This window comes from Haliotis asinina, chromosome 8 (genome assembly GCF_037392515.1).
Source record: "Haliotis asinina isolate JCU_RB_2024 chromosome 8, JCU_Hal_asi_v2, whole genome shotgun sequence".
Lineage (NCBI taxonomy): Eukaryota > Metazoa > Mollusca > Gastropoda > Lepetellida > Haliotidae > Haliotis > Haliotis asinina.
The window spans coordinates 52,555,573-52,582,213 of record NC_090287.1 but is presented as its reverse complement, the minus strand read 5'-3'; the positions used below and the strand labels follow the sequence as shown (position 1 = coordinate 52,582,213).

At 39.2% G+C, this 26,641-nt stretch overlaps 1 protein-coding gene across 1 annotated transcript in view; it reads right to left on the bottom strand.

Annotated features, from left to right (window-relative positions):
• The window catches only part of LOC137294245 (uncharacterized), a 115,308-nt gene that overhangs the window by 57,520 nt on the left and 31,147 nt on the right, over positions 1-26,641 (bottom strand). Inside the window, exons 14-19 of the mRNA XM_067825241.1 lie at positions 25,469-25,597; positions 24,611-24,739; positions 22,126-22,194; positions 21,382-21,470; positions 20,569-20,712; positions 3,554-3,635 (exon numbers count right to left, since the gene is read on the bottom strand). Coding sequence (XP_067681342.1) covers positions 3,554-3,635; positions 20,569-20,712; positions 21,382-21,470; positions 22,126-22,194; positions 24,611-24,739; positions 25,469-25,597 — 642 coding nt within the window. The remainder of the gene's footprint in view (positions 1-3,553; positions 3,636-20,568; positions 20,713-21,381; positions 21,471-22,125; positions 22,195-24,610; positions 24,740-25,468; positions 25,598-26,641) is intronic.

Sequence of the window (26,641 nt, the reverse complement as noted above, 5' to 3'; positions counted from 1 at the left end):
ATGGGCAGCTGAGCCAACATGGTACTGCACAGGCAGTTGATCCAACATGGTACTGTATGAACCAATATGCTACTGTGCGGGCAGTGGATCCAACATGCTACGGAAAAAAATAGTCTATCCATCTTTCAGCTGAACAATGTTGTGGACAGGTCCACTGGTACTACAGGTGTACAAGGAGCACACATTAAACATGCCAGGAGTTCAGTGACAGAGACACATAGCATCATCCAACCATGTGATGGCATCCATTGCTGAAAGTACGTAGGAGATTGCCACATCCTTTTCTCATGAAATAAACCCCTAAGTGAATTTATAACAAAGCTTTATCATGTTTTTACTTGACACTCAATCCAAAACAATGCCAGGCTCATGACATTTCATAGACATCACAGGTAATTGGCTCAACAAGGTGCCCATGACAGGTGAAAAAAGCATTATTTCTTACAAATACTTTGGCTCTTAAACTGAATTTTGCACTGGGTTTTATAAAATAATAACTTGATTTTGAACCATTTTGTCAGTAATAGCATCAAGACTCTTGTGAAAAGCTGATTTTTAAGGGAATATTTTTATAAATTTACTGCCACAGGGGGTTACTAATTGAGTAACAAAATTCACAATAATTTCATAATTCATTCCCCCTCCCAGCCCTTCATCTGCACATACCCAAAAACAGGAAGGTGCAGCCATTGTATTGTCTCATTATACCACCCTCCAGTCCATCCAGTTTTCACCAGTCCATCAAAACACTTTGGAAGGTGCACCCATTGTCATATCCCATTATACACCATCCTCCAAGTCCTTCCTCTGTACATAACAACACATCCTTTCTAGCCCTTCATCTGTCCGTACCCATACCTCAGAAGGTGCACCCATTGTCATATCTTATTCACATCCTTCTGAGCCCTTCATCTGTCCGTACCCACACCTCAGAAGGTGTGCCATGGTCACATCACATTATCCAGAATCATCCTATCAGCCCCAGCTCTACCCCCTCCTGGGAAAGTGCTTCCATGTATTATCGCATTATCTATGACCCTTGGTTTTGCCAATTGCCAGGTAAACATCCGTCTGAATGATGCCCCAGTGAGCCCACAGACTCAACATGATGCTAGCCATGCCAGTAAGAAGTAAATGATTTATCATGCAAGTAAATATACAGATATGAAACATGAATTTTACTGACAGCCTCCAGGTTATCAGTTATTGGCAAACATACAAATGCCAAGCCTAGTTCAAGAGAGTTTTGACATGAATTACATGGTGTAGATTAAATAGTGTAAACAGTTAACACTTGGGGGAACATTGATCAAAAACCATCAGTTTTGGTCAAGTGTGTTGGTTTACTGCAGTTAATTTCAACTATCTAACAAGTTCTGCAAAAGTCACAGTTAAACTGTGATATCACTCTCACAGAACAATGTGAAAGAAAACATTATCAAGTTGGATATGCTAACCAAACTATTTTCCTTTACGGAGATATTCAGCACCTGTATTTTGCTCTTGATTCAGACACCTGTACATTTGATCCTCCTGTGATAACCTGTCAAGTGTTTGTGAAAGCCATTACGCCCATCTTGCTTTGTATAAAAACTATAAACTGTATAACCTCATAAAATAAGTATTAATCAGCCATCCTTTATTTCCTTAATGAAACCATTTAAGATTTTCCTTTTCACAGAAACTTAGAGATTGGTTGAACACCATTTTCTGTGGTAAACAAGTGATATTAACTATTTGTGGTGGTGTGGGGTCCTGTTGAAGTTGAGCAACGTTGAGCACAAATTGGTGACTGTTTGGCAACTGTCTGAGAGTTTCTATGACTTCAGTCCTGCCCTACAATGAGGTACGTGTGATACATGTGGCCTCACCTTTGGCAAGTGAGTTTGTTCAAAATTGCCTCTGTTCACCCTACAAAAGATGGGTACCTGGTGGGTAAGTCATGTGATTATAATCTTCCAGCATCACAGGCAGTTTTGGTTAATCATGATAATAATCAGATTGTGATTCAGCATCCAGTGAGCAACTAGTCAGACGGATACTAGGTGCTACATAAATGATTTATTATTATCATTAATGCTATGGCATAATAAGGGGGAAACCCAAAACAATGTAAGTCTCAAAATGTTTATAACTTTAGTGAGGACTATGAGCATGGTCATGGTGAGGATAAAACATAAAACATTAATCATGACAAATCTGGTAGTGAAAACCCACCGATGCACATTCTTACGTGTTTACCATTTCAGATAAACCCATCACTGCGGGCATAGTGCTGACAGTCATAAAACCTTAATTCTGGCAAATCTGCTATTTGAACATGCAATCATTGATTTACGGCTACCTAAGGCACATAACTCTGCAAAGCGAGCTGCAGCATATTAGACTATAGGGGCATCTGCCCTTACAGACACTGAAGAAAATATGCACTGACAAACTATTAAACAACTTTTTGACAATGGACATTTTATTGTTCTCAAGTAAAACACATTTAGCTTTATGTCCTATCCCTTCCTAATACCATACATCACTAGAGCATATCAATATTTCTCTCATCACAGGTATCATTTCATTATTAAAAATAAGAACTGATCTCCAGCAACCCATGCCTGTTGTAAGAGGTGACTAACGGGACCGAGAGGTCAAGGTTACTTGCACGTTTACTGAGAAAACAATTTCATGTCTGTTGTGTAAATTGAAGCTCATGATGTCAGTCACTGGACTTTCTGATCCAGGCTCATTGATAGACCAGTATTAAACAGCTTGAAAATTGCTTAGTGTTGCATTAAAGGACAAACAATAACAGAATACAACACCTTTCAGTGACGCAAATTAGTCATTTCTTTCTTAAGGGTGATGAAAGAGTGAGGAAGTTTTGAGGGAATCTGGGATTCAAACCCATAATGAAAAGTCCAAAGATGGTGATGGTGTGCTATTTGTGGCTAACAATTCCCAGAAACTATCACTCTGTTAAATCAGGGGTACAGGATTACAGCATCCACTTGGGGAGGAAACATTGTCTTGGTGAGAACCATTGTTTGTGAAGAACCAAACCAAGGACTTTTGGTATAATGAGCAAATACTTTGATCGTGGAGTCACCCCTTACTGAATACTATCTAAGAATTGACAATTAATGCAGCTAGTACAGAATAAAATTTCATTCTAAACACACCAAGAAGAACTGACATTTCACACAAAACAAACCTGGTAAAACCTGTCATTTGTCACTAAACACATTTACTGTGACATATGACATATGATGGGCAAATACTTTGATCGTGGAGTCACTCCTTACTGAATATTATCTAAGAATTGACAATTAATGAAGCTAGTATAGATTAAGATTTCATTCTGAAATACCAAGTAGGGCTTGACATTTCACACAAAATAAATCTGGTAAAACTTGTCATTTGTCCCTAAACACATCTATCCTGACATTTCACACAGACACATCTAGTAAAGCAAGCTGTTTCACACTAAAGACATCTAGTCTAGCTTGTCTACTAAACACAGCTAGCATGGCTTGACAACTGACATTGAACACACACTTACCACCAAAGAGACAATCTGGGAATGGATGGACTCAAACTTCATCACTGTTTGGCCGGTCAAGATGTGGGTCATCTTCACACATCTGAAACATACATCATACATACAGCTGCAGTTCTAGACAGAAGGGATCTGGGCCTAGATTTTTTAAGCTCTCGTAATACTAAGACAGATGCAAGTGCCATACATTAACATTAACTTAAAAAAACTAGACACTGGTCCATGAAGGCACCTTGGCACCACCATGTTCATAAGTCTATGTGAAAGTGTGGGAGTTACGATCACCTTCACACTCACATCACCAGGGTCTAGGTTAGCTAGTTTAAACGGAGTGACTGGACATTACTAGATGTGACTGGGTGTAACTGGATGTGACTAGATGTGACTGGGTGTGACTGGATGTTACTAGGCATGACAGGGTGTGACTGGATGTGACTTGATGTGACTGGATGTGACTGGCTGTGACTGAATGTTACTGGGTGAATGGGTGGTTTTGATGGCTGGTTGATGAACTGGTGAAAATACATCTTTTTCAATCTATTTATTTTTACATGTTTGATCACAGCCTGTAAGGTTAAAGTGTTGGGTCAGTCACTCAACATACTTGGATTTTATTTTGAGCATGTTTTGCCCCCACTGTAATTAGAGAGTTGGAAGCAGTGTCAAATCTATCCCACATCCCACAAATGCAATTTAATTGATGCATTTCAGCCCAATGGTGTCCATGACTAAAAATCCTTGTGCATGAAAATACTTCAAGGAATATCACATTTACCTACAAGGTATACTTTTAAACTCAAATCAGATACAGCTTTAGCAGGAAAATAGACACTCATTAAAACTTCTCACCTTGAAAGCAAAAATAAACCCTTTCAAACAATTATTCAGCTACGTGCAACACCTGAATGTTTTGAGGAATGATTTTCACACAGTTTCCCTTCAGTAAAACATGCAGGCACATGTGTTCCTCAATATTAGTTTTAGTTGGAACTTTTTTCTCCTAATATTACCATGTATTTATTCACCTGAAATAGCAAAACTACTATCACACAGCATCCTGTTCTATAAACTGTTTAAAGCATGTAAAGGGGTTATTTCAGCATCCAGACACAAAAAGACGTCCCTCTTGCTCACCTCAACATGTCAGAATTCTCAGACTGAGTCCATCTCATACAACATATTCAATGGAAGCCGTTTATCCCTAATGTATGAATCACTGAGATAAGTGTTGCCTGCCAGAGGAAAGTAGATTTTGCCTTCATTATTGAATTTAACACAAGACGAGGGGAAGGATGGGTGACTATTATTGAATTAAAGGTGTGATTGCAAGCTCCTCTCCTGAACAGCTGGTTTCTGTTATCGGATTCACGTGAATCTTTCAGGTCGTTTTCAGTTTGTTCCTCATGGGTTTGATTTAAAGTGTGAATAATGCCCAAACGACATGCATGAATGGTACGTAGTTAGTAGGGTTACGAAGTTAGACTTCAACAACAAGATTTGAAAGTTTACAGTTTAAGACCATCATCAAATATTTAAGAGATACCATTACAAGAACACTTAAATGATAGGTTGCATACCATATTTAAGTACAATGCGTGACTGATAAGTCCTAGGCCTCATATAGAAAGACTTGAATTGAAAACAATAAAAATGATATATTTTTCAAAATATTGATGCACATTTGCCATCCTTGTTGGAGAGATATTTTCATAGCCATCCTTTTTTTGGCTGTGAAAAAGATTTTCATCTTTTCAATCAAAATGGGATCTAACTACTGCTTTCTTCATTTGAACAGATGGAAATCTGATAGAAGTTAGATTGGAAGAATGAAGTGGACTAGATAAGGATTTCAAAGACACAAGTTTGGATAGTAGCCATGGCAACAACTCACATATCAAGTCATTAACTGAATTAAACATGGTAACACTAAATGTGGAGTGAGTGAGTGAGTGAGTGAGTGAGTGAGTGAGTGAGTAGGTGAGTGAGTTTAGCACTATTCTTGCAATATCATGGCAGGGCACACCAAAAATGAGCTTCACATGCCCTAATATGGAGTTGTGATGCTTGATCATCACTAGATCATTGCTTTCGACAAGAAGCTGAAGTTGCAGGTTTCGCAAATTTGGCAAAGTCTGTAGAACCTTTATGTTTAAGGTTACCTACAGTCTTGTCCCTCCCTGTAGTTCACTTGTTAATCTGTAGATATACCTCCGTGAACACAACAAGAAGAGACGAGCAGGCCTGCTGCCAACAATGTACAGGACATAAACAATAGATTAATGTATTCATCAAGCTGATAGACGTCTTGTGGGGCCTGATTTATCATAGGTTCATAGTGGGCTTAATGGAACACCTGTTCCTTGGGAAATATTAGATCATTCACTCACATACACATTGAGTAACTGTCATAGATATATGGTTTATGCTGCAGTTAAGGAGGCTGCAGTTAAATTGCAGTTGCCTAATTCATAGGTTTAACAGTCCCTCCTGGATTCCGTGATTCTGCAGTTGCAGAAAAAACCACGGAATTTACCTTGCCAAGCAGAAAAACGTCAGGATACTTGCAGAATTTGCCACTTTTCTGCCACGGAATTTGCTCATTTTAAAAACTGAGTGAAAACTGACTGTCAGCCGAAACGAAAAGTAGAGCTAATGTCAAAAGTAGGGTTGGTTACACATAAAAAGGACTGACATATTTATTGTGACAACATTTTCAAAATAATCATGATTAAAAAAACTTTATTAATAAAGCAAGCTTTAGGCATTTTTCAGTTATTATTAAATGAATTTGACACTGCAATCACATTCTCAAAATTGATCATTTTGAAAATTGAAATTATTTCTGATGTCTTTTAGATATAAAAATGTCAGCATGAAACTGGAAGTTGTTCATCTGCATCAAAGTTACAATTGAGAGGAGAGAAATAACTTTCAGCGAATGTTTAATTTTCAAACACAGAAAAAGGTGTAGGTGCTTTGTCACTCAAGATGTGATGTGTACTGTCGACTTAACTTTATATCTGTGTTTGAGAATTATACTATGAAGGTTTGTATAATGTTTTTGTTTTTTCTAAATGTTTTAGCCGCAGAATGTTTTGCAGAATATTGAAAAGTAGAGTGCAGAATTTGCTTAAATTTGCCATGGAATTCTTACAAATTTGCCTTGGAATCCAGGAGGGACTGGACTGGTTTAAGATGACAAGTCGTGGCTGCTGGAGATTTACTGAACAGGAATGAGTGAGATGGGTTTTTCGCTGCCTTCAGCAATATTCCAGCAATATCACGGCTGGGTCACCACAAATGGACTCCACACATTGTACCAGTGTCGGTATTCAAACCCAGCACTCCGGCATGACATGTGAGCGCTTTAACCACTAGGATAGCCAACCAGTCCAAATTCGAGTGAAATACAATGAGAGTGTATGGTTTAAATACAGCTTTATTCTTCTTGGGGTTTGAAGAGTACAGAAATGGATAGTGTACCCATGTAGGAATTCAAACCAAGTTCTTTGGATAGATGAGCAAATGCTTTTACCACTAAGCTACCATACCTCCCCACATGCCAATGATCCTTACCATGTAGTGATACAGGTGGGGTAGGCACATACTCATAAGATGGGTACTCACCTTTAAGGGTAAATTCCCTATGAATCAGGATAGTGGTCTGTGGCTTATATTTAATCACCAAACATTTTCATTAATCAGGTGACACAAATTATTACACTACCTGTGAAGATCTTGATTAGAACTGATCTTCAGCACCCCATGCTTGTCACGAGAAGTGACTAACTGCACTGAGTGGTCAGATTCGCTGATTTGGTTTACACATATCATTGTACCCTCATTGAGTAGATTGGTGCTCATGATGTTGATCCCTAAATTGTCTGGTCCAGACTCAAATATTTACAGACCAACATGTAGCTGGAATAATTCTGAGTGAAGAGTTAAACAACAAACAAACAAACAAAACAAAGTATTACACAGACATGTCTTTTGTTTCGTGCCCACCCACTCCAACACGCCTCAACATTCTTATAACACCTTGCTGCTCATTGTGACAAGGGAGGTAACTACTTTCTTTTGGGCATTTTTTTAAGGGTTTCAACAATCCACACAGATGTTGGCAGTCCATAAAGGATGGCAGCACTCTGGCCAACAAGTGGTTTAATGACTCTGATAGGGCTGGTTGGCATAATGATCTATCAGCGCACAGTTCCACAGCTGTCCTGAAACCTACCTCCTCTGGAGTTTCTGGTCAAGAATACCATCTAGAGTGGCTCCCCCTAGTGAACAATCTTTACACTAGGAGCAGTAAATAACTATTGATGTCAGGCAGCATTAAATGACCCTTGTGATTCATAAATTGTTTCTAAGATGTGTAGGTCAATATTGCTGCGGGATGATAGACAGAACATTGAAATGTTTATGGCAGGGACATGCAGAGAAACAAGCTGAAGAGCTATGAATGGGATCTGTAAGAACAGCTTTCCTAAGAGAAGTGAATTAAGAGAGAGGACAAAGAGCTTTAGAAATACTTTTCTGTATTATGCTCAAGATCAGAGTTGTGGTTTTCACCATAGTGTTAAATTCAAAAGCAGTATAAATGAAACACCTGAAACTAATCCATTAATCCCAAACTAAATGCGACTTCACTAAATTATCCCCAGCTATTTTCAGTACTCTATCTACTGCCAGTTACAAGTCAAGAGCTCTCTCTCACTACTCTATCTATAAACAATATCCAAATACCATATCTACCTCCAAGGTATCTCCCACTATCCGATATCTACCTTCTAGCTACATCCAACTATCCAATCTACGTCCAAGGTATCTACCACTACCCTATATCTACCTTCTAGCTGTTTCCCACTACCCTATCTACCGCCTAGCTTCTCCCACTATCCTATATCTACCTTCTAGCTATATACCACTATAGTATCTACCTTCTAGCATATCACACTACCCTATCTACCTGCTTGTCCTATCATACTACCCTGTCTACCTACTTGTCATATTATACTACCTTATCTACCTCCTAGCTATATCCTACAACCCAATCTACCTCTCAGCTATTTCTCACTACCCAGTCTACCTCCTAGCTATATCTCACTACCCTGTCTACCTCCTAGCTTTATCTCACTACCTTGTCTACCTCTTAGCTATATCTCACTACCCAATGTACCTCTCAGCTATATCTCACTACTTTGTCTACCTCCTAGCTATATCTCACAACCCTGTCTACCTCTTAGCTATATCTCACTACCCAATCTACCTCTTAGCTATATCTCACTACCCAGTCTACCTCTCAGCTATATCTCACTACCCTGTCTACCTCCTAGCTATATCCCACTACCCTATCTACCTCCTAGCTATATCTCACTACCCTATCTACCTCTTAGCTATTTCTCACTACCCAGTCTACCTCCTAGCTATATCTCACTACCCTATCTACCTCCTAGTTTTATCTCACTACCTTGTCTACCTCCTAGCTATATCTCACTACCCAATGTACCTCTTAGCTATATCTCACTACCCTGTCTACCTCCTAGCTATATCTCACTACCCAATCTACCTCTTAGCTATATCTCACTACCCAGTCTACCTCTCAGCTATATCTCACTACCCTGTCTACCTCCTAGCTATATCCCACTACCCTATCTACCTCCTAGCTATATCTCACTACCATATCTACCTCTTAGCTATTTCTCACTACCCAGTCTACCTCTCAGCTATATCTCACTACCCTATCTACCTCCTAGTTTTATCTCACTACCTTGTCTACCTCCTAGCTATATCTCACTACCCAATGTACCTCTTAGCTATATCTCACTACCCTGTCTACCTCCTAGCTATATCTCACTACCCTATCTACCTCCTAGATATATCTCACTACCTTGTCTACCTCTTAGCTATATCTCACTACCCAATGTACCTCTCAGGTATATCTCACTACCTTGTCTACCTCTCAGCTATATCTCACTACCCTATCTACCTCTTAGCTATATCTCACTACCTTGTCTACCTCTTAGCTATATCTCACTACCAAATGTACCTCTCAGCTATATCTCACTACCTTGTCTACCTCTTAGCTATATCTCACTACCCTATCTACCTCTTAGCTATTTCTCACTACCCTGTCTACCCCTTAGCTATATTGCACTACCCTATCTACCTCTCAGCTATATCCCACTACCCTATCTACCTGCTAGCTATATCCCACTACCCTATTTATCTCCTAGATATATCTCACTACCCTGTCTACCCCTTAGTTATATCTCACTACCCTATCTACCTCTCAGCTATATCTCACTACCCTGTCTACCTCTTAGCTATATATCACTACCCAGTCTACCTCCTAGCTGTATCTCACTACCCAGTCTACCTCCTAGCTATATCTCACTACCCTACCTACCCCTTAGCTGTATCTCACTACTCTGTCTACCTCCTAGATATATCTCACTACCCTGTCTGCCTCTTAGCTACATCTCACTACCCTGTCTACCCCTTAGCTATATCTCACTACCCTGTCTACCAACCAGCTGTATCTCACTACCCTGTCTACCTCTTAGATATATCGCACTACCCTGTCTACCTCTCAGCTAATTCTCACTACCCAATCTACCTCCTAGCTATATCTCACTACCTTGTCTACCTCCTAGCTTTTCCTCACTACATTATTCACCTCCTTTCTATATCTCACTACCATATGTACCTCAAAGCAACATACCACTACTGTATCTAGCTCCTAGCTATATCTCCCTACAGTATCTACCTTCAAGCTGTATCTCCCTACAGTATCTACCTTCTAGCTGTATCTCCCTACAGTATCTACCTTCTAGCTGTATCTCACTGCCCTATGTACCTCTCACCAGTACTACACAACCTGATCCACCCTTAAGGATCTTCCGTTCCATGTTTAACCAAGCAGGTATACACACAAAACAAGCAGAGCTGTGACAGGCTAACACACTACAGAAGGTAGGTCTAAAAATACCAACAACTCCGTAAACAGATCGAGATAGCAGAAAAACAGCTTGCCCATATGTATATCCTCACCCAAACTGTAATTAATGACAAAGCAAAGAGTAACACAACTGACTAAACACCATGTTATCTGATTCATGTGTTGGTTGTAAAGATGCTCTCCAGACCAGGGCATGCATCCATGTTGTTCTGCTTGTTGATACTGCAGGGAGCACATCCCCACTGCAACATCCTCACTTCCTACACCCCTGTCTGCAATAACGGCTGTGGCACCGTGATGCTGAACAAAACTCACCTGGATGTGCATCACAATCACACATCCCCTGTACGCCAATACAGACTGAGATACCAACAGAATATGGACACCATACACTTGAGACGCCGGTATAGCTTATTTTCCTGTCTATTTTTAAAACAAGAAATACACAGTTTAATGATAAATAGTAGTTGTTTGATCTACAATGAATGAATGAATGAATGAATGAATGAATGAATGAATGTTGTTTAGTCAACATTATAGAATAGATGAACAAGATTCGTGAATTAGTTGATGAATGAATGAATGAATGTTGTTTAGTCAACATTATAGAATAGATGAACAAGATTCGTGAATTAGTTGATGAATGAATGAATGAATGAATGAATGAATGAATGAATGAATGATATGTCCACCACCACACCTAACACAGCTGTCCTGAAGCTGCCCATTGTAGTGTGAGGCCAGACAGATATATGCTATGTCTGAGTGTGCAGATGTAGCTGTTGTCTGCAATATTTTTATTTTCAGGACATTAAGACCAACTAGTACCAAGTTCAAACTCTGACAAATAAAAGTGAATGAAACCCAGGTCAGATGTAGCGATACAACAATGTCATGTTTGATGGATAAATGCGTAGAAAGTGTTTGGAGCAATAACAATGTGATGAAGAAAATTCAGTTTCCCATACAGTAAACAACCTTTATGACAAACATAGTTATAAAACTGACAAATACATTGAGCTGTTTTCCTTTCCCTGACACTGCTTGTCTTAGTTAAAATGTATACTGACTACTCAACTAAAGTTCTAAAAACTAAAATTGGTTGCCCTTAGTGTTTTAAGCATGGTTTACACTATAGTATCTGCTATAGTATTGGTTTACTGTAATTTCTTTAATAGATCCCTTAAATAATAGATCCCATAAATATATACATAATAATCGCCCCAAATTGGCCAGCCTTCTTATACCTTGTAACCAATATTCATTTTTGTTTGAGTGGCGTTTTAGCAGCTTACTGCTTAACAAGTCATGACATTCTGTTGTTATCTTTGACAGTCATGTTATCTCATTGTATCCTTCAGTCATATCTTCTGCTCCTGATGTGTCAGTCCTGCTTAACAACAGTATAAGATTCTGTCAAAAAGTCCCATTCATGAAGTAAAGAAGTTTCTATACATAAAACTTGTTCTGTATTACAATATTCATTACTATTTAACTACATACATGCTTAATATTGGGGCACATATGATGCACTCGTGGGAATCGAACCCAAGAGTTCTCGGATGAGAAACAAACCATGCCACAGGAACAATTGTTATCCAAACTTGTGCACATCCAGAGTCATTCTACTCTGTCCAGGCTCTTACAATTTGTCATAAGTAATGATTTACAAGAACTAATTATCTGCCCTCTCTCATCATGCTGAAATATGATGTAAGGGAGGAAACTGCACTTCCTATCTCTCAATGACTGTCATGTTTCGTAGACAATGGTGATTGGCGATTATGTTGCAGACAGGAAGTCTGTGATGTGGCTAGACACGCAGGTAATGCACTTCCTGTTTGACGCTGCGCAACTTAAGACAAGTTTACTATGACTGCATATCCTTCTGGCGCGCGTACAGCGTGCTGCAGTTGCGTCTCAGATCTACGTTGCAAGCACCTGCCTCTCGGCGTTCACACACATAATCACTCACAGACAACCTCCATGTGGATTTCTCTCAACCACGGGTACATAACAAGAAAAGAATTTGCTTCGTATGATTCCAAAAGTGTATTTTCACAACCCTTAGCCAAAAACATGATTAGCATTTGGTTTAAGACCATCACACTCAATTAGGATTGCCCTGTCTAGGCTTCAAAGCCCAGCAGCAAAAATTCACCCTAAAAATATGAAGGCAGCTGTGATGCATCAAAACTGTGTCACTGCCAATACAGTTAAGGCTGAATGACACATCCAGTAAACATCGCCACTAAAGCCTACCTCGCATACTTCGAGAAATATTTGGCCATTACCAGCGAATGAATGCCTCGTACCTACTGACGGGGTGAAAACACTTCCTACTTATAGAACAACCAAATAAATCAACCAAATTATCTAATATCAGCAAAAATAATATAAAGTGTCTGGCTCATGACATAGCAGAGCTGGGGTATGAGGAAGGAGTTGAGACGAGAGTCGTATGTCTTTAGCGTACCTTTGCAGAACTGCGCTGTACATACGGGGATGTAAAAGTAACATACCAACATAAGTCATTCTGCTCATTATATAAGCTATTTGCCACCCAAATAATCATTACAGTTAGTTGTTCTAATAGCTCACAGCTTACAAATGGCATTTTAATGTATCTGCCAATGTATTGTTACATAAAGCAGTCGTTTGGGCTCACAGGAAGTTTAGGCAGAGGTAACTCTTATCAACAGATTTAATTTATGAAGATGCTTATCCTGAGTGCATGTTCTCATTGAAGCTTAAACACAGGGCTCTTCATCACTAATAAACATATGGCAAACGTCGGGGACAGGTAATTAGCTCAACTGGACTCAATAGAATCAACAGGAGATCAACTGAGAACAAGACTCTCAACATTCTCAGAGGGAACACGGTCTCCATTATCAAAGTGCTGATGATGACGATTTTTGTTCTGAGGTATTTTTAAAGATTTCTTCTTTGGTTCAGTTACATAGGAAACATCTGAATGAGGCCATTACCAACCAAATTAGACCTTACTGAGCTGTCACAACAAGTTAGTTATTACAGTCAAGCTTGTGATATGAACTTTGTTAAGACACAATGTGTTGAAATAACTTTCCTTGTTTAACTGGAAGTATCCCCATTCTATAATAAGTAATGATAAACGTTAAAAAGGCATGGTGCAAAAACTAGTCAAGTTATAAAAGTATCTAAACCCTCAACAATTACTTAATTAACAGTTCATGTAGAACAGAGGACATTTTGCTTATTTTGGGACTGGTTGGGCAAGGTTACAAATAGATACAGGTCTTTGATAAGATGTTCACAGAGAATAATATGCACATTTTATAAGTTTGCATCTGACTGAGGATGAATTTCATGCCATATTACAATATACTCTTCTAATGATATAAGAAAGAACTATATATACCAATATATATACAGTCAGGCCGCGATAATCGGGACACTTCTGTACTGATAACTATAATGACCCGTGAAGGTCCGGGGTAGAACAGGCCTTCAGCAACCCATGCAACTGCGCTTGTCGTAAGAGGTTACTAACGGGATCGGGTGGTCAGGCTCGCTGACTTGGTTGACACATGCCATCGGTTCCCAATTGCATAGATCAATGCTCATGTTGTTGATCACTGGATTGTCTGGTCCAGACTCGATTATTTACAGACCGCCGCCATATAGCTGGAATATTGCTGAGTGTGGCGTAAAACTAAACTCACTCACTCAATGATAACTGTAGTAGTGGTTACAGTGTTCGCTTCTTACCACACATGGCCACAAGCCCATTTCTGGTGTCCCCAACGGTGATATTGCTAAAAGCAGCATAAAACTAAATCCCCCACTTACCCCAAACATAAACTTGTTCCGATGTGAGTAATGGCAATACTACATCTTTAATTGTAACTTCATTACATTCAAGTAAGTTGGTATGATGTAGTTTGTCGAAAGTGGATGAAGAAATACTAAAGGATGCACAAGAGGAAGTGTCTTTGTGTGTCTGTTGTTTTAATGTTGCAATAAAGCATTAAAATGAAGTGGTCGTTAAAAAATCAAACCTGGAAAGGACAATCCAGTGACTATCATCATGGGGAGTAAAGAAGTGACTGAGGAGGGAAGGCAGTATTAATATTAATATTAGGCAGACATTTTATATAGCGCAGATATCCATGCAACCAGTGCGTGCGTCAATCTCAACGGCACATTGTATCATCAAACGCAACTCCCTAGGGAGTATTATATATGTAACAATCAACTTTTGCTGCCACTAGGCACACCAAGTTTATTGTGGCTTTCTAATCCTAACAAAGTACTTAAGTCCAGCTTTAGAAAGCTCGTCACCATGACCCCTTCATCTTCTGCATGGGACAGGTAAAGGGCATTGATCTACACAAGCGGGTTTGATGAATCAATATAATCAACTGATCACATTAGTCACCTCTCATGACTCATGAGTTGCATAACATGTAGTCAGCTTCAGTGAACGTTTAAAGTAATGGAAGTTAATTGGTATTTATTACTACAGTGGTAAAAACACACACAAAACAAATAATTAAACAAATAAATAATATTATTTTATTACAAGACATAAAAGAGCTGACAACAAACACTATTACACAAACACATTAGTGTGTATAAAATTAAGTTTGGAAGAAAATACTCAGTTTATTTCCTCAAACATTTTGGGCCTGGGCCTAGATTTTCGAAGCTCTCTTGGCATATATTAACATTAACTTGCGACTATCTTAGGCCCTGGTTGCACACAAGAATCTTAACACTAAGATGATCAAACGCCAATGCTTCAGCACAGGTAAACAGTAAGAGTGTTGCTCATATCTTAGAACCAGGACCCTGACAAACAGGTGTGAAGAGACACCTGTCCTGTGCAGAAGAAGTAGGATTAAGTCAGTGAGATAATGATGAAGATAGAGGTAACTGAGCTGAACATCATCCAAGCTGAATAGCATCACTGATATGCTTAGTCAGTGGCTTCAGATCTGTTAACACAATCATTATGAAAATACAATGCGAAAACCATTTGCAAAAAGGGCCAATAACCCGATGACACCAATGATTTAACAGAGACGATTTCATGGCTATTAACCCTGAGGCAAAGGTTTTACAAAAGAGAGCCATTAACAGTCCATCTCTGAATGAATCTGTAAATATCATATATCGCCCCATTCTGTCATGAGTTTACCATCCCTCTCAGCACCGAGAGAGGACTATATTGCCACTTCCCTCTGGAGCAGACACAGCTTCTTTGCAATGACACCAACAGCGCTGTGTTTATTCTCCTGGAATAAGCACCAAACACTGAACATTTCCAACAGATGTCCAAGACACAAAGACTCTCAGGAATGTCTTCCACCCCACCCCAAAGGGTATTAAACTGTCTCACAACATCACAAACAATGACTTATTTCAAAGTCTGCACTGTGTGTTTCACACTAAAATACCTAAATGCCACAAATTTCAGTTTTGTCTCCCTCCTTCAGTTTTCATCCTTCTGCACTTCCATTCCAAAGTTAATGGCGCTGAACCATCTTTGAGGCAGCGCCAAGGGTAGAAGAAGGCAACAGTGAGGTTCACTTCCTCTGCTGACATTTACGTTGACGTGTGCATATAACCCAACTGCTTATGTCAGCCTTTGTTCACAGGGGCTCCATGTGTGTGTGTTCAGGTAAGTGACAGTAACACCTGGCCTAAAGCCCTTGTCTGCCACTAACTGATTACATTATAAGCTTCAGTTACTCTTCCACTGTCTGGCTTCTGTTTCAAACAGTCAATCTACACACCTGTGAGTAAAACGTCTGCCTAAATTACATTTTACCTGAGTTACGTACATTGTGTACTTAAAGGTTTTATACGTTTTCATAAATAATTTCTAATCGCTGTCTGTAATCTGTCTTAAGCTATGCAAGTGTGTGGCAGATATTCCCTGATTTATCCAAGATGACAGTTCTGTGAATCTGATCCCCACTTCCTCATGCCATACATTACGTTCAGCCACATATTTCTAAAACAAGCAAAGTTTAAACTGTTGGCAGTTTCATTCCATTCACAAAAGAGCTTGTTCTGTTGTATTTTCACTGTTACCACTCTTACAGTTTAAACTACCATGCTGAGTGAGTTTAGTTTTACACCACTTTTAGCAATATTCCAGCTATATCACAGTGGGGACACCTGAAATTAGCCTTGCTCCTAGGCTGTACTGAATGCTCACCCCATCGATGAGTAGTAATTCTATCCTTATAAAAGATAAGTGGACAAGATATAAGTCATTATTTATTATTTATTCAAAATTATTATTTAAACTTTTAGTTTCTATCTTACAGACATGCACAAGTCTAACCAGAAATGGGCTTCACACATTGTACCCATGTGGGGAATTAAAACCGAATTTTCAACTTTTCAATGAACGCTTTAACCGCCACCGCCCCACCGCCCAGTCTACTATATGGCAGCGTTTGAGAGCATCAGGGCAGTGGCCTAATGGCTAAAGCATCTGCCACTCATGCTGAAGACCTGGGTTTGATTCCCTACATGGGCACAATGTGTGAAGTCCATTTCTGGTGTCTCCTGTCATGATATTGCTGGAATATTGCTAAAAGCGGCGTAAAACCAACATCACTCACACAGCATCACCTCACATCCCTGACACCCACCACAATATCATTGCATGAGATTGCCTCAAGAAGATACAACAATGTCTTCCAAACCCATGACAGTCTTATTGAGGAAAGCTCTTCACTTCTAATCACCCACCTGGCTCATGATACAGAGGTACTAAACAAATGAACTTGGAAAAGTATCATGTAGGCCAGATTCCCTCTGGTGATGTGTAAGGTATATTCCCTTCCTACCACTGAGTGAGAGATATGCTTACTATGGTCTGAATGCATTGTTTTCTAAAGTATGCATGGTTGATTAATTGTCATGTTCTATGGAAGCAATGATAGGGGCGTTCTTAAATTTTAATGATTTAAATTTAGAATGATTTTAAAAACATTTTCCAGTGAAAAAGGAAAAGTTCAAGTAGACACAGTCGGATATGCATTACAAAATGAATACCACATATGCATTTTTCATGTCACATGCGTTGGGACTAGAATACATTACAGCCACAAAATACTGAAAAAGTTCTGGAAACACTGTCATCACAATTGTACAGCAAGTGGAAAGTACAGATATGCCACGTCAGAAGTTCAACGCACCAAGACCACATCAGGTGCTTGGAGATAGGTGACTGGGCTTTGGCTATAGCCAGGTATATCCAGGTATTGCCTTGATCCATTACAAGACTATGGAATCATCATCAGTTGAAGACATCAACACCTGACCTACTCACACGAGGTCGACCCCATGTCATAACTGCAGTGCAGAATAGGTCCATACAGGTTTACTGCTAGTCTGTCTCACAGTTCCTTAACCACATTAGTTTCCCTACTGCCTAGCCATCTCTGCAATGCTCAAGCCCTAAATAAAGCAAGTCTAGATTTCCTCAGGTTCTGAATCTCTGGTCTCTCTTGGGCTCCCTTTCAATTTAAATTGGTTTATCTGTTATAACAGCGAAAGTCTAGGTCACCACTGGTATAATAGACTCACCATGGCTACTTATATAGCTACAGCAATGCAAGGATTTCAGTCATGTTGAGATGCCATTCTTACTGATCCACACTGCAAACTGTAACGTCAGTGGTGTCAATGACACAAGGTACGGCTTCAGAAGCAATAGAGACAAGTTTGGTTTAGTGGTGAGACACAATTTTTACTTATTCACACAGACAGAAGACAATGTGTTTTCAGGTACCATGGGGAAGACTATGCTTGAAACTGTATACAAGAAGTGGACACTTTTTGGGAAAAAGCATATTGATGTGGGTCATAATTTCAGAAGAACAGACTTTATACAGATTTTTGGCCCTCTCTCCCTCCTTCCCACTACACAACCAGCAAACATCATTTTACACCAACATAATGCATGACCTCAAACAGCCATACTGACAAAGACATTTTGAACATTGTGCCAAGGATGAACATTGGAAAAACAATTTTGTATTTCTTTTTCGTAGGGTATATTGTATTCTCTGCATTTAGCTAGTTTCATTTTCCATTCTGACCAAAATTCTGTTTAAAAACATTCCCATCTGAAAAGAATCAGAAGAAAATATCTAGTTAATGATTTTCTGTTTTTAGTTTGAGTTTTTGTTTTGAAACAGCACAGTAGCAAATTTGTTGTGCATATGTCAACTTATAAATATTCTCCTTTAGACCAGACAATCCAGTATGCCCTATAGATGATACTGATTAAGACATCTTCTCAACTGTGGCCTTAAACATGTTCAGCCTTATCATCATGCTGACATTTAGTTCCATGAAATATATATATATCAAGATAAGAGATTCTCAGTCATGTACTTTACTGAAGAGGTTGTTTGCGAAGATGACAGTATTTTGATAAATAGGGGAAAAACAAAGCCAGAATATCATCAACAGTCCAATCTCAAAATAACGCAATTAAAGTCAGGCTACCATCTTCAAATGCATGATCAAAGGGGAACAACTCTTGCTATATCAAAGCACTAGGTGAGGTGGAAGAGGTTGCTTGACAGTCAGGTGCTGTAGATAAGGGTAGAAGAGGTCGATAGACACACTCAAGGACTGTAGACAAGGGTAGGAGAGACCAACAGACATTGTCAGGAGCTGTAGACAAGGACTGAAGAGGCCAACAGAAACACTCAAGAACTGTAGACATGGGTAGGAGAGGCCAACAAACACAGTCAAGGACTAGACAAGGGTAGAAGAGGCCAATAGACACTGTCAAGGACTGTAGACAATGGGCAGAAGAGGCCAATAGACACAGTCAAGGACTGTAGACAATGGGTAGAAGAGGCCAATAGACAGTCAAGGGCTGTAGACAAGGACTAAAGAGGCCAACAGGCACAGTCAAGGACTGTAGACAAGGGTAGGAGAGACCAATAGACACTGTCAGGGGCTGTAAACAATGGGTAGAAGAGGCCAATAAACACAGTCAAGGACTGTAGACAAGGGTAGAAGAGGGCAAAGGACACATTCAGGGGCTGCATACAAAGACAGTAGATGCGAATAGATACTATCAGGGGCTGTAGAAAAGGTTGTTTGACAGGTCAGTATCCGCAAAGAGGACATACAATGTCAGATAGAATGTGTATCTAGCCGTCTAAGACAATTTTTACACTGACTTTTTATTTAGACTAACATAATCACAAATAATTTTTACTGTTAAAATTACTGTCCCTTCACCTGTCATCCCAAAATACTATCAGTGTTATACATCCAAAGAATACAACATGCTAATATAATACTCTAATACTCTAACTAAGAATACACACTCTTCTTGAACAAAAGTGCTGCCATATAGCTGGAATATTGCTGAGTGCGGCGTAAAACTAAACTCACTCGGTCACTCACTCACTCTTGAACAAAAGGGAACTAAAGTTACATACAGAGAGATGGGCACAGGTAGTTGAAGCTTACATCAAATCATTACATGGATTTTGTATCCATGAACTCCACTGCAGACTTTTATGAGGAAAACCATAATTTCACAAAACTCACAGCTGCTGGTTGCCTATACAGATGGTAGAAATGTACACTTACCCTAACAATTCATGAGCCATGTCTGTGTTGCTAAAACCAGACAATCTCTACAGATTTGTTTGTAGTTTAAAGCTGCTACATGACACTGACTTTGAAATACAATCTAATCTGGACCAGATAAACTAGTGATTGATAATGCAAGCAGCAATGAATGGCATCTTGCTTCATGACACACTGTGAACTAAGTCATCCAACAAGTCATGCCTTAAAAGAGAGAGGCCTGTATCGACATGTGGGCGCCATGCCTACCAGCAATGATCATGATATTTGTACAGATGGCTTGTTCACAGGTCTCAATCAATGCATACCACTGGCAATACTTCCTAGTGCAATTCCAGGGAACCTCTCACGCTTGTAAACCTTTTTGACAAAGCTGCTCATTAATATTCCTGGGGTTGCCAATAACCAGTGAACAAATAAAACTTACAAGTCACTGGCTGCTGTGATGACGTGGCTGTTGCCATCGAGGCGGAGAGAGTTGATAGCACCGTGATGGAGAGCCAGGACACTGATGCAGTAGAAGTCTCTCCGATTCCAGACGCGCACAGTCCCATCATGGGAACCAGACAATCTGCAAATGCAGTGATACACAGTGTCAGCTGGGTCTGAGTTGGGCATCAAAGGCACCAGTAGATCACTTAAATATCTACATGTTAGATGAAGGCTAAAAGCCTGATCATTTTGTGGACACACATGAGTGGAAATAAATAAATACATTTCCAGAGAGAGCAGAATCAGAGACTCTACAGAGGGCTATGTTTGTTTGATTATTTCTTGCATAATGCTGCACCCATCAATAGCCAACCCATATCAGTATGTGACATGTAAATAAGGTCTGGACCAGACAGTCCAGTGATTAACATCATGACCGTAAATGTATGCAACTGAGACACAATGACATGTGTCAACCAGCCAGCGAGTCAGACCACATGATCCTGTGATCCCCTCATGACAAGCATGGGTTGCTGAAGATCAGTTCTAACCCAGATCTTCATGGGTAACTGAGGGCAAAGAGGGTGAGTGAAGGTTGCAGAACACTGTATTGCAACATTATTCCATACAGGCTTATTACAGAGGTCTTTGACAAGACTGGCCAAAACAAGCCACTGATTGAGGCACTGGTATAGGTTACAGTAATCAATTTAAGAAGACCTGCATTCAGTCAAACTGAATGAGGTACTGGGAACAAAAACTGACAAAACAAAAATCCTCGTCTATATATACATCAAATTTGTCTCACATGTAATCATGGTTGAACTGAAGACAGGACACACTTCCCTTGTGGCCAGGGAGAGATGCACGGTGTGTAAACTGTCGCATGTCCCACACCTGTTGTCAGGAAAATAGCATCACACAGAAAAAAAATTCATTTTGGAAAGACATTTAGAAGGGATACAAATAAAGGGGTAAATTTTATGGATGTCAGTGTCTGTAATACAGAGGTTACATTAGACACAGGTTGTCAGGAAACTAGTATCATACAGAAGCAATAAAATCTTTGATTTACATGTGTAACACATAAAGAGGAATGTTATGAAATGTGAACTTCTGTAATACGGAAGTTACATGTCACACAGGTTGTCAGGAAAGTAGTATCAGACAGAAGTAATGTCCCAGACCTGTTGTACAGAAATCTTTCCAAACAGAAACGGTAACCCAAAGTTACTGTCATGAACATAGTACCGGTATCCTAGACAATTTATATCATCCATCTGTTGTCAAGATAATAGTATTAAACAGATATAGTGCCTCACACCTAATGTGATGAACATAGTATTGTACACAGAGATGTTGTCTCTCTACTGTTACTGTAAATGAAGTCCAATACCAGTTATCTGGAAAATAGTATCATAAAAAGTAACGCAACACTTATTACCAGGTATGCTGTGTTGGAAACCATGGATCATTACCAGAACTTGCAGAATCCTGGCACAACTAAGGGACATAACTGTAATGCAAAGAATCAGCATCATCTATCACTTACCATGATTACCATGTCCCACGAGCCAGTGACTAGAATCTCATCATCAAATTGGAGACAGCGGACACCTCCCTGTAACCAACAACCAGGAAAGATCGTCATGACAAACATGTCAGCTTGCAGTTTTCAGATACCCTGTCAACCTGATTAACTGTAAAGGTCATCCTTTGTGCAAATGATTTGTGTAAGCGGTATGGGTGATGATACATGTCTGATAATATATTGCATACTTTAATATACTGAAGAATATACATGATACAAGTAGATTTAGCTTAAAGGTCACATGCAACCAAAAAATCAAACATAATTAAAATACATTTATCACTTATTCATGACATACAATATACATTGCTGCTTTTAAAAAAACAAATAAACAAAACTATAAGCGTACAATCGCGATTCAAAAGTGCAATATTTTGTACTTGGGCTTACTTCCCCCGAAACGAAGCCCTCGGGAGACCGAACCCTGTCATAGCGGGTGGATATGCACTCAAGTGTAACGACGGCTTCCGATTGGCTGGTTCATTTGCTGATCTGGTGAGGGTTCATTGTGTGTACAGAAAGATGATCTGTTTGATGGGCATTTTAGAAGTATAGCCAGTCACAAGAAAGTAACTTTCTTTATGGATAACAACTTCTTTTTGTGTACTTGATGCGTCGTTTCACTATGGATTCATATACTGTTGTCAAACAAAATCATATACACTAAAAGAAGATATACACTTTATGTCGTATAGCCTGATAGCTGTTAAGTTCAAATTGCATGTGGTCAATGATTGAAGCTGTGTATTGCATGTTGTCTTTAGCAGACAGGCAGACAGAGATATAGGTGTGAATAAACCAGACACTGAGCAGAGACTGCTTACCACAATCAACAAGTTTTTTTATGTAATGAGTAGACTATTTACTTGTTTGTGTACACAACCAAGATTAGACTACTGCTCACGACCTCAGACGCTGGGCATGCATACTGTTTCAAGCTCCGTGAACCTATTCACTGTGCATGCGTTATGGACGCAGCGCAGCACAGCTGTTGAAACCAGTTTTCACTCCACTGCTGGGGGGAAATTTAGTGAAACGTTTGAACTCCGATTTCACAGGCTTTTTTTTCATCGCGGTTTTTTTCAACTTTATAGGTTGAACTGGCACTTTTTATGATTTGTTTCAGTAAGTGCATACCGAAAGGTACCACAATCTGCAAAGTTGTGTTTTACGCTGCATGTGACCTTTAAGATGAGGCATACTAAATTGATCTCATTTACACAGTCTTGTTTTGTCCATTTAGTTGTATGAGACAAGTTGTAATATATGCCTGTATTACATCCTCAATTGTAAGAAAAGTATGACTTCTTCCACATTTGACTATCTTTGTAAAATTTGAGGATGGTGATCTTTTCTATTGATATAATTGCAGAACTGAGCATATCAAATGAAGTTTCCAAGAGCATCTGCAAGAGAAGCAGAATCAGGTCTGTAGCAGACTTACCAAGAAAGTTGTTCACTAAGACACCGACAGTGATAATGATCATTAATCTGATAAATGGACAGCAGTGTATAGGAAAAATACATTAGTTTATATGATTTATAACTTTTTTTGTGTACAACATAGCATTACTAAGAGGATGAAAAACCATTATGCCAGACCTTTCTTTGTTTAGGCTTTGAGATTTCTCAGAGAAAAAAATAAAATTAATTTCAAACAGAAAAATATTACATCATATCATATTGCAATGTATGCTGTGTGAGCCATGTTGGTTAGTATCCTGAAAGGCAAAGAAACATCGCTAGAGATAGTGTAGACGTCCAATGGCTTGTTGTTATTGACCTATCGCTAACTTTGCCATAGCGGCTGTGTTAAGAAAACAAGTGAATGACTGCCATTCAAGCTGGCAATTTATGCCTTAATGCATACATGATGCATATGCATCTCAATTCTAATGTTGTGTTCCTGTGAACTCTTCCATTTCCACATACAAAAACATTTCTAACCTCAATCTGATACAATACTTTATTGAGCAAAACTGGCTATACAACCCCGATTCAAGTTTTCTCCAAATTTGACATCCAGTGTATATCTAAAAAAAATAGGTTCAAATACTCCATTGATACAATGTCAGTTCCAGTGTAATGCCCCTTAATTAAAATGAAGACAAAGTATTTCTTTGAGTGGCAGTTTTAGAAGTTGGATATGCCTTTCAGTATGTTCAGATAGAATGAAAGAAATATGTTAAAACTAATCATTATCAGATGACAAATATATATTCCGGTGATATATGATTTGGCAGGAATGAAGTTTAAGGGAGGATATATGTGGAAGTCTTTCCATTTGTAATATTACAACATTTCTATTGAATTTCAGTATTAGTGGTAACATTTTCGTTCACAATTTTCAGCAGCATGAAAAACACTCTTTTCAGAGTTTTTCTCTCCACTTATAATATTTTGGGTGGTGCAGAAATGCTTTCAATATTGTTTCTAAAACTCTCACCTTAGGTCCATAGAACTTGTGCAAACTGCGCCCACTACGGATGTCCCACACACGGATACTCCGATCAAGACCACCGGTCACTAAGCGTCGATTGTCAAACTGAAGGCAGAGGATGCCGCTCATATGACCCTGCAATACAAGATGTTAACATCAGTGCTCCAGTTAAAAATTGCATGGATGTTTCTTCAAGAAAAGCAAAATTTATGGATGTCAACTTCTTTCGTGTGAAAACATGACATTTCAGAGTGTATTCCTGCTGCTTCATCACCTGAAACGAGTTGACAGCCATAAATTTTATTTTCTCATGCACTTCACTTCTAAATGCCCTTCAAAGAATTTATATTTGTTTAATATTGCTATTTGTTAATATTCCCTACAGTCAGTGGATCATTGTGCTTATGTATTCATTCTCAACTCCATGTAAAGTATACAAGACAAGTTACCTGTGAGATGCTAGAAGGTTTACAGCCATATTACTATGTCATCCTACCTATTGTGCATTTACATGTGGAATAACAGAGGTATGCTATGAATGAAGAAGACAGTATGAGTCCAGAATCACATTTGAATCAGTATATTACAGGGACTACATTTTTCAGCTAGGAGCTACTAATTGTAATTAGTGTCAATTAGTCTGTTAGTTATTACTTATTGATATGTTCATCCAGCAGGAAATGGGTGGCATAAATCATGTGACTATAACATTCTAACCCTTCTAGAGCAGGTCCCTCAGTGATGTTAAGAGACTCTATAAAAGTATTCTTATTAATATCATCACGATTTTTATCTCCCAATGTATAAACATGTTCCAGTATCAGAGTTACACAACAATTCAACACAAAGTCAGTTACTTCTTACCTGTAGTTTTCGAACCTTTTTTACGCTATTGACAGTTCCAGCAAACTTTCGAGCACGAGTGTTAGTCACTGGCTCAGTGTTTGGAGAAGATGCATGCCACTCTAGACTCACAGCTGGCACCACCTTGCCCTGAAACACACCAGTGTCATCATCAACAGCATCCACATCATTGACAGGCATCTCAACATGTGAAGGTATGGGTTTCTAGGAATATTACACCGGGGGACGTCAGAAACTGGTTTCACACATATCCATGTGGGGAATCAAACTCTGGTCTTCATCATGACAAGTGAACACCTTAACCACAAGGCCACCCCACCATCCCAAATTGGTCTTAACAAACCACTGCTTGTTGTATGAGGTGACTAGTCATAGCTAATGCACCAACTTGCTAACTAGGTGAAAGTGAGTCATTGTATCCCATGAATATAAACTGAAGCTCATGACGTCAGGCACAGCATTGTCAGGCTAAGGCTTGTTTAACTGATATTACTGCAACACTACGAAGTGTGGCAACAATATACAGCCTTCCAAGGCTGAAATATTTCCCATATTCAAAAAAGACATAGTGACCTTCGTCAAGGTCAGTCATCAGTCACACTAGTTCTATAGAAGTTTCCAGAAACAGTATAAAGACACAGGGTGCCACACGGGTAATGGATCGCCTTGTCTGCACCCGCCTCCCACTAGCCCACTTTTCAGTTGTCCCATGGCGTTCATCTACATCAAAGCGAACAACTCACTACTATGAACATCTCTCTACCTGTAAAATGTCTAAAACAAATACAGGCTTAGTATGTTACTAGTAATTCCAACACAACTAAATAAAACCCATCCATTATATTCACTATTCGAAAATAGCATTGTTCAAATTCAAGTCAAGTTGCCAGTACATTTTTTAATATCCTGAAATGACGTCTAGCTGAAGAAATATAGCACCATGTAGTGTAAACCAAAAGTCATTGTGTTCCGTGATATGACTGGCTGAAAAACATGATCAAATCCTATTCAATTCCTGGAAATTGGAAGACCATTCGCTGCATACTGAAATATCGCACACAATTCTTTTGTTGATGCTGTTAGTTCCAAATGAATTCCTGTGCTTCAAATACTCCATAACACCTGGAAACTGGACAACACATGGTATGTATCGCCTAAATAAACCATGATTCT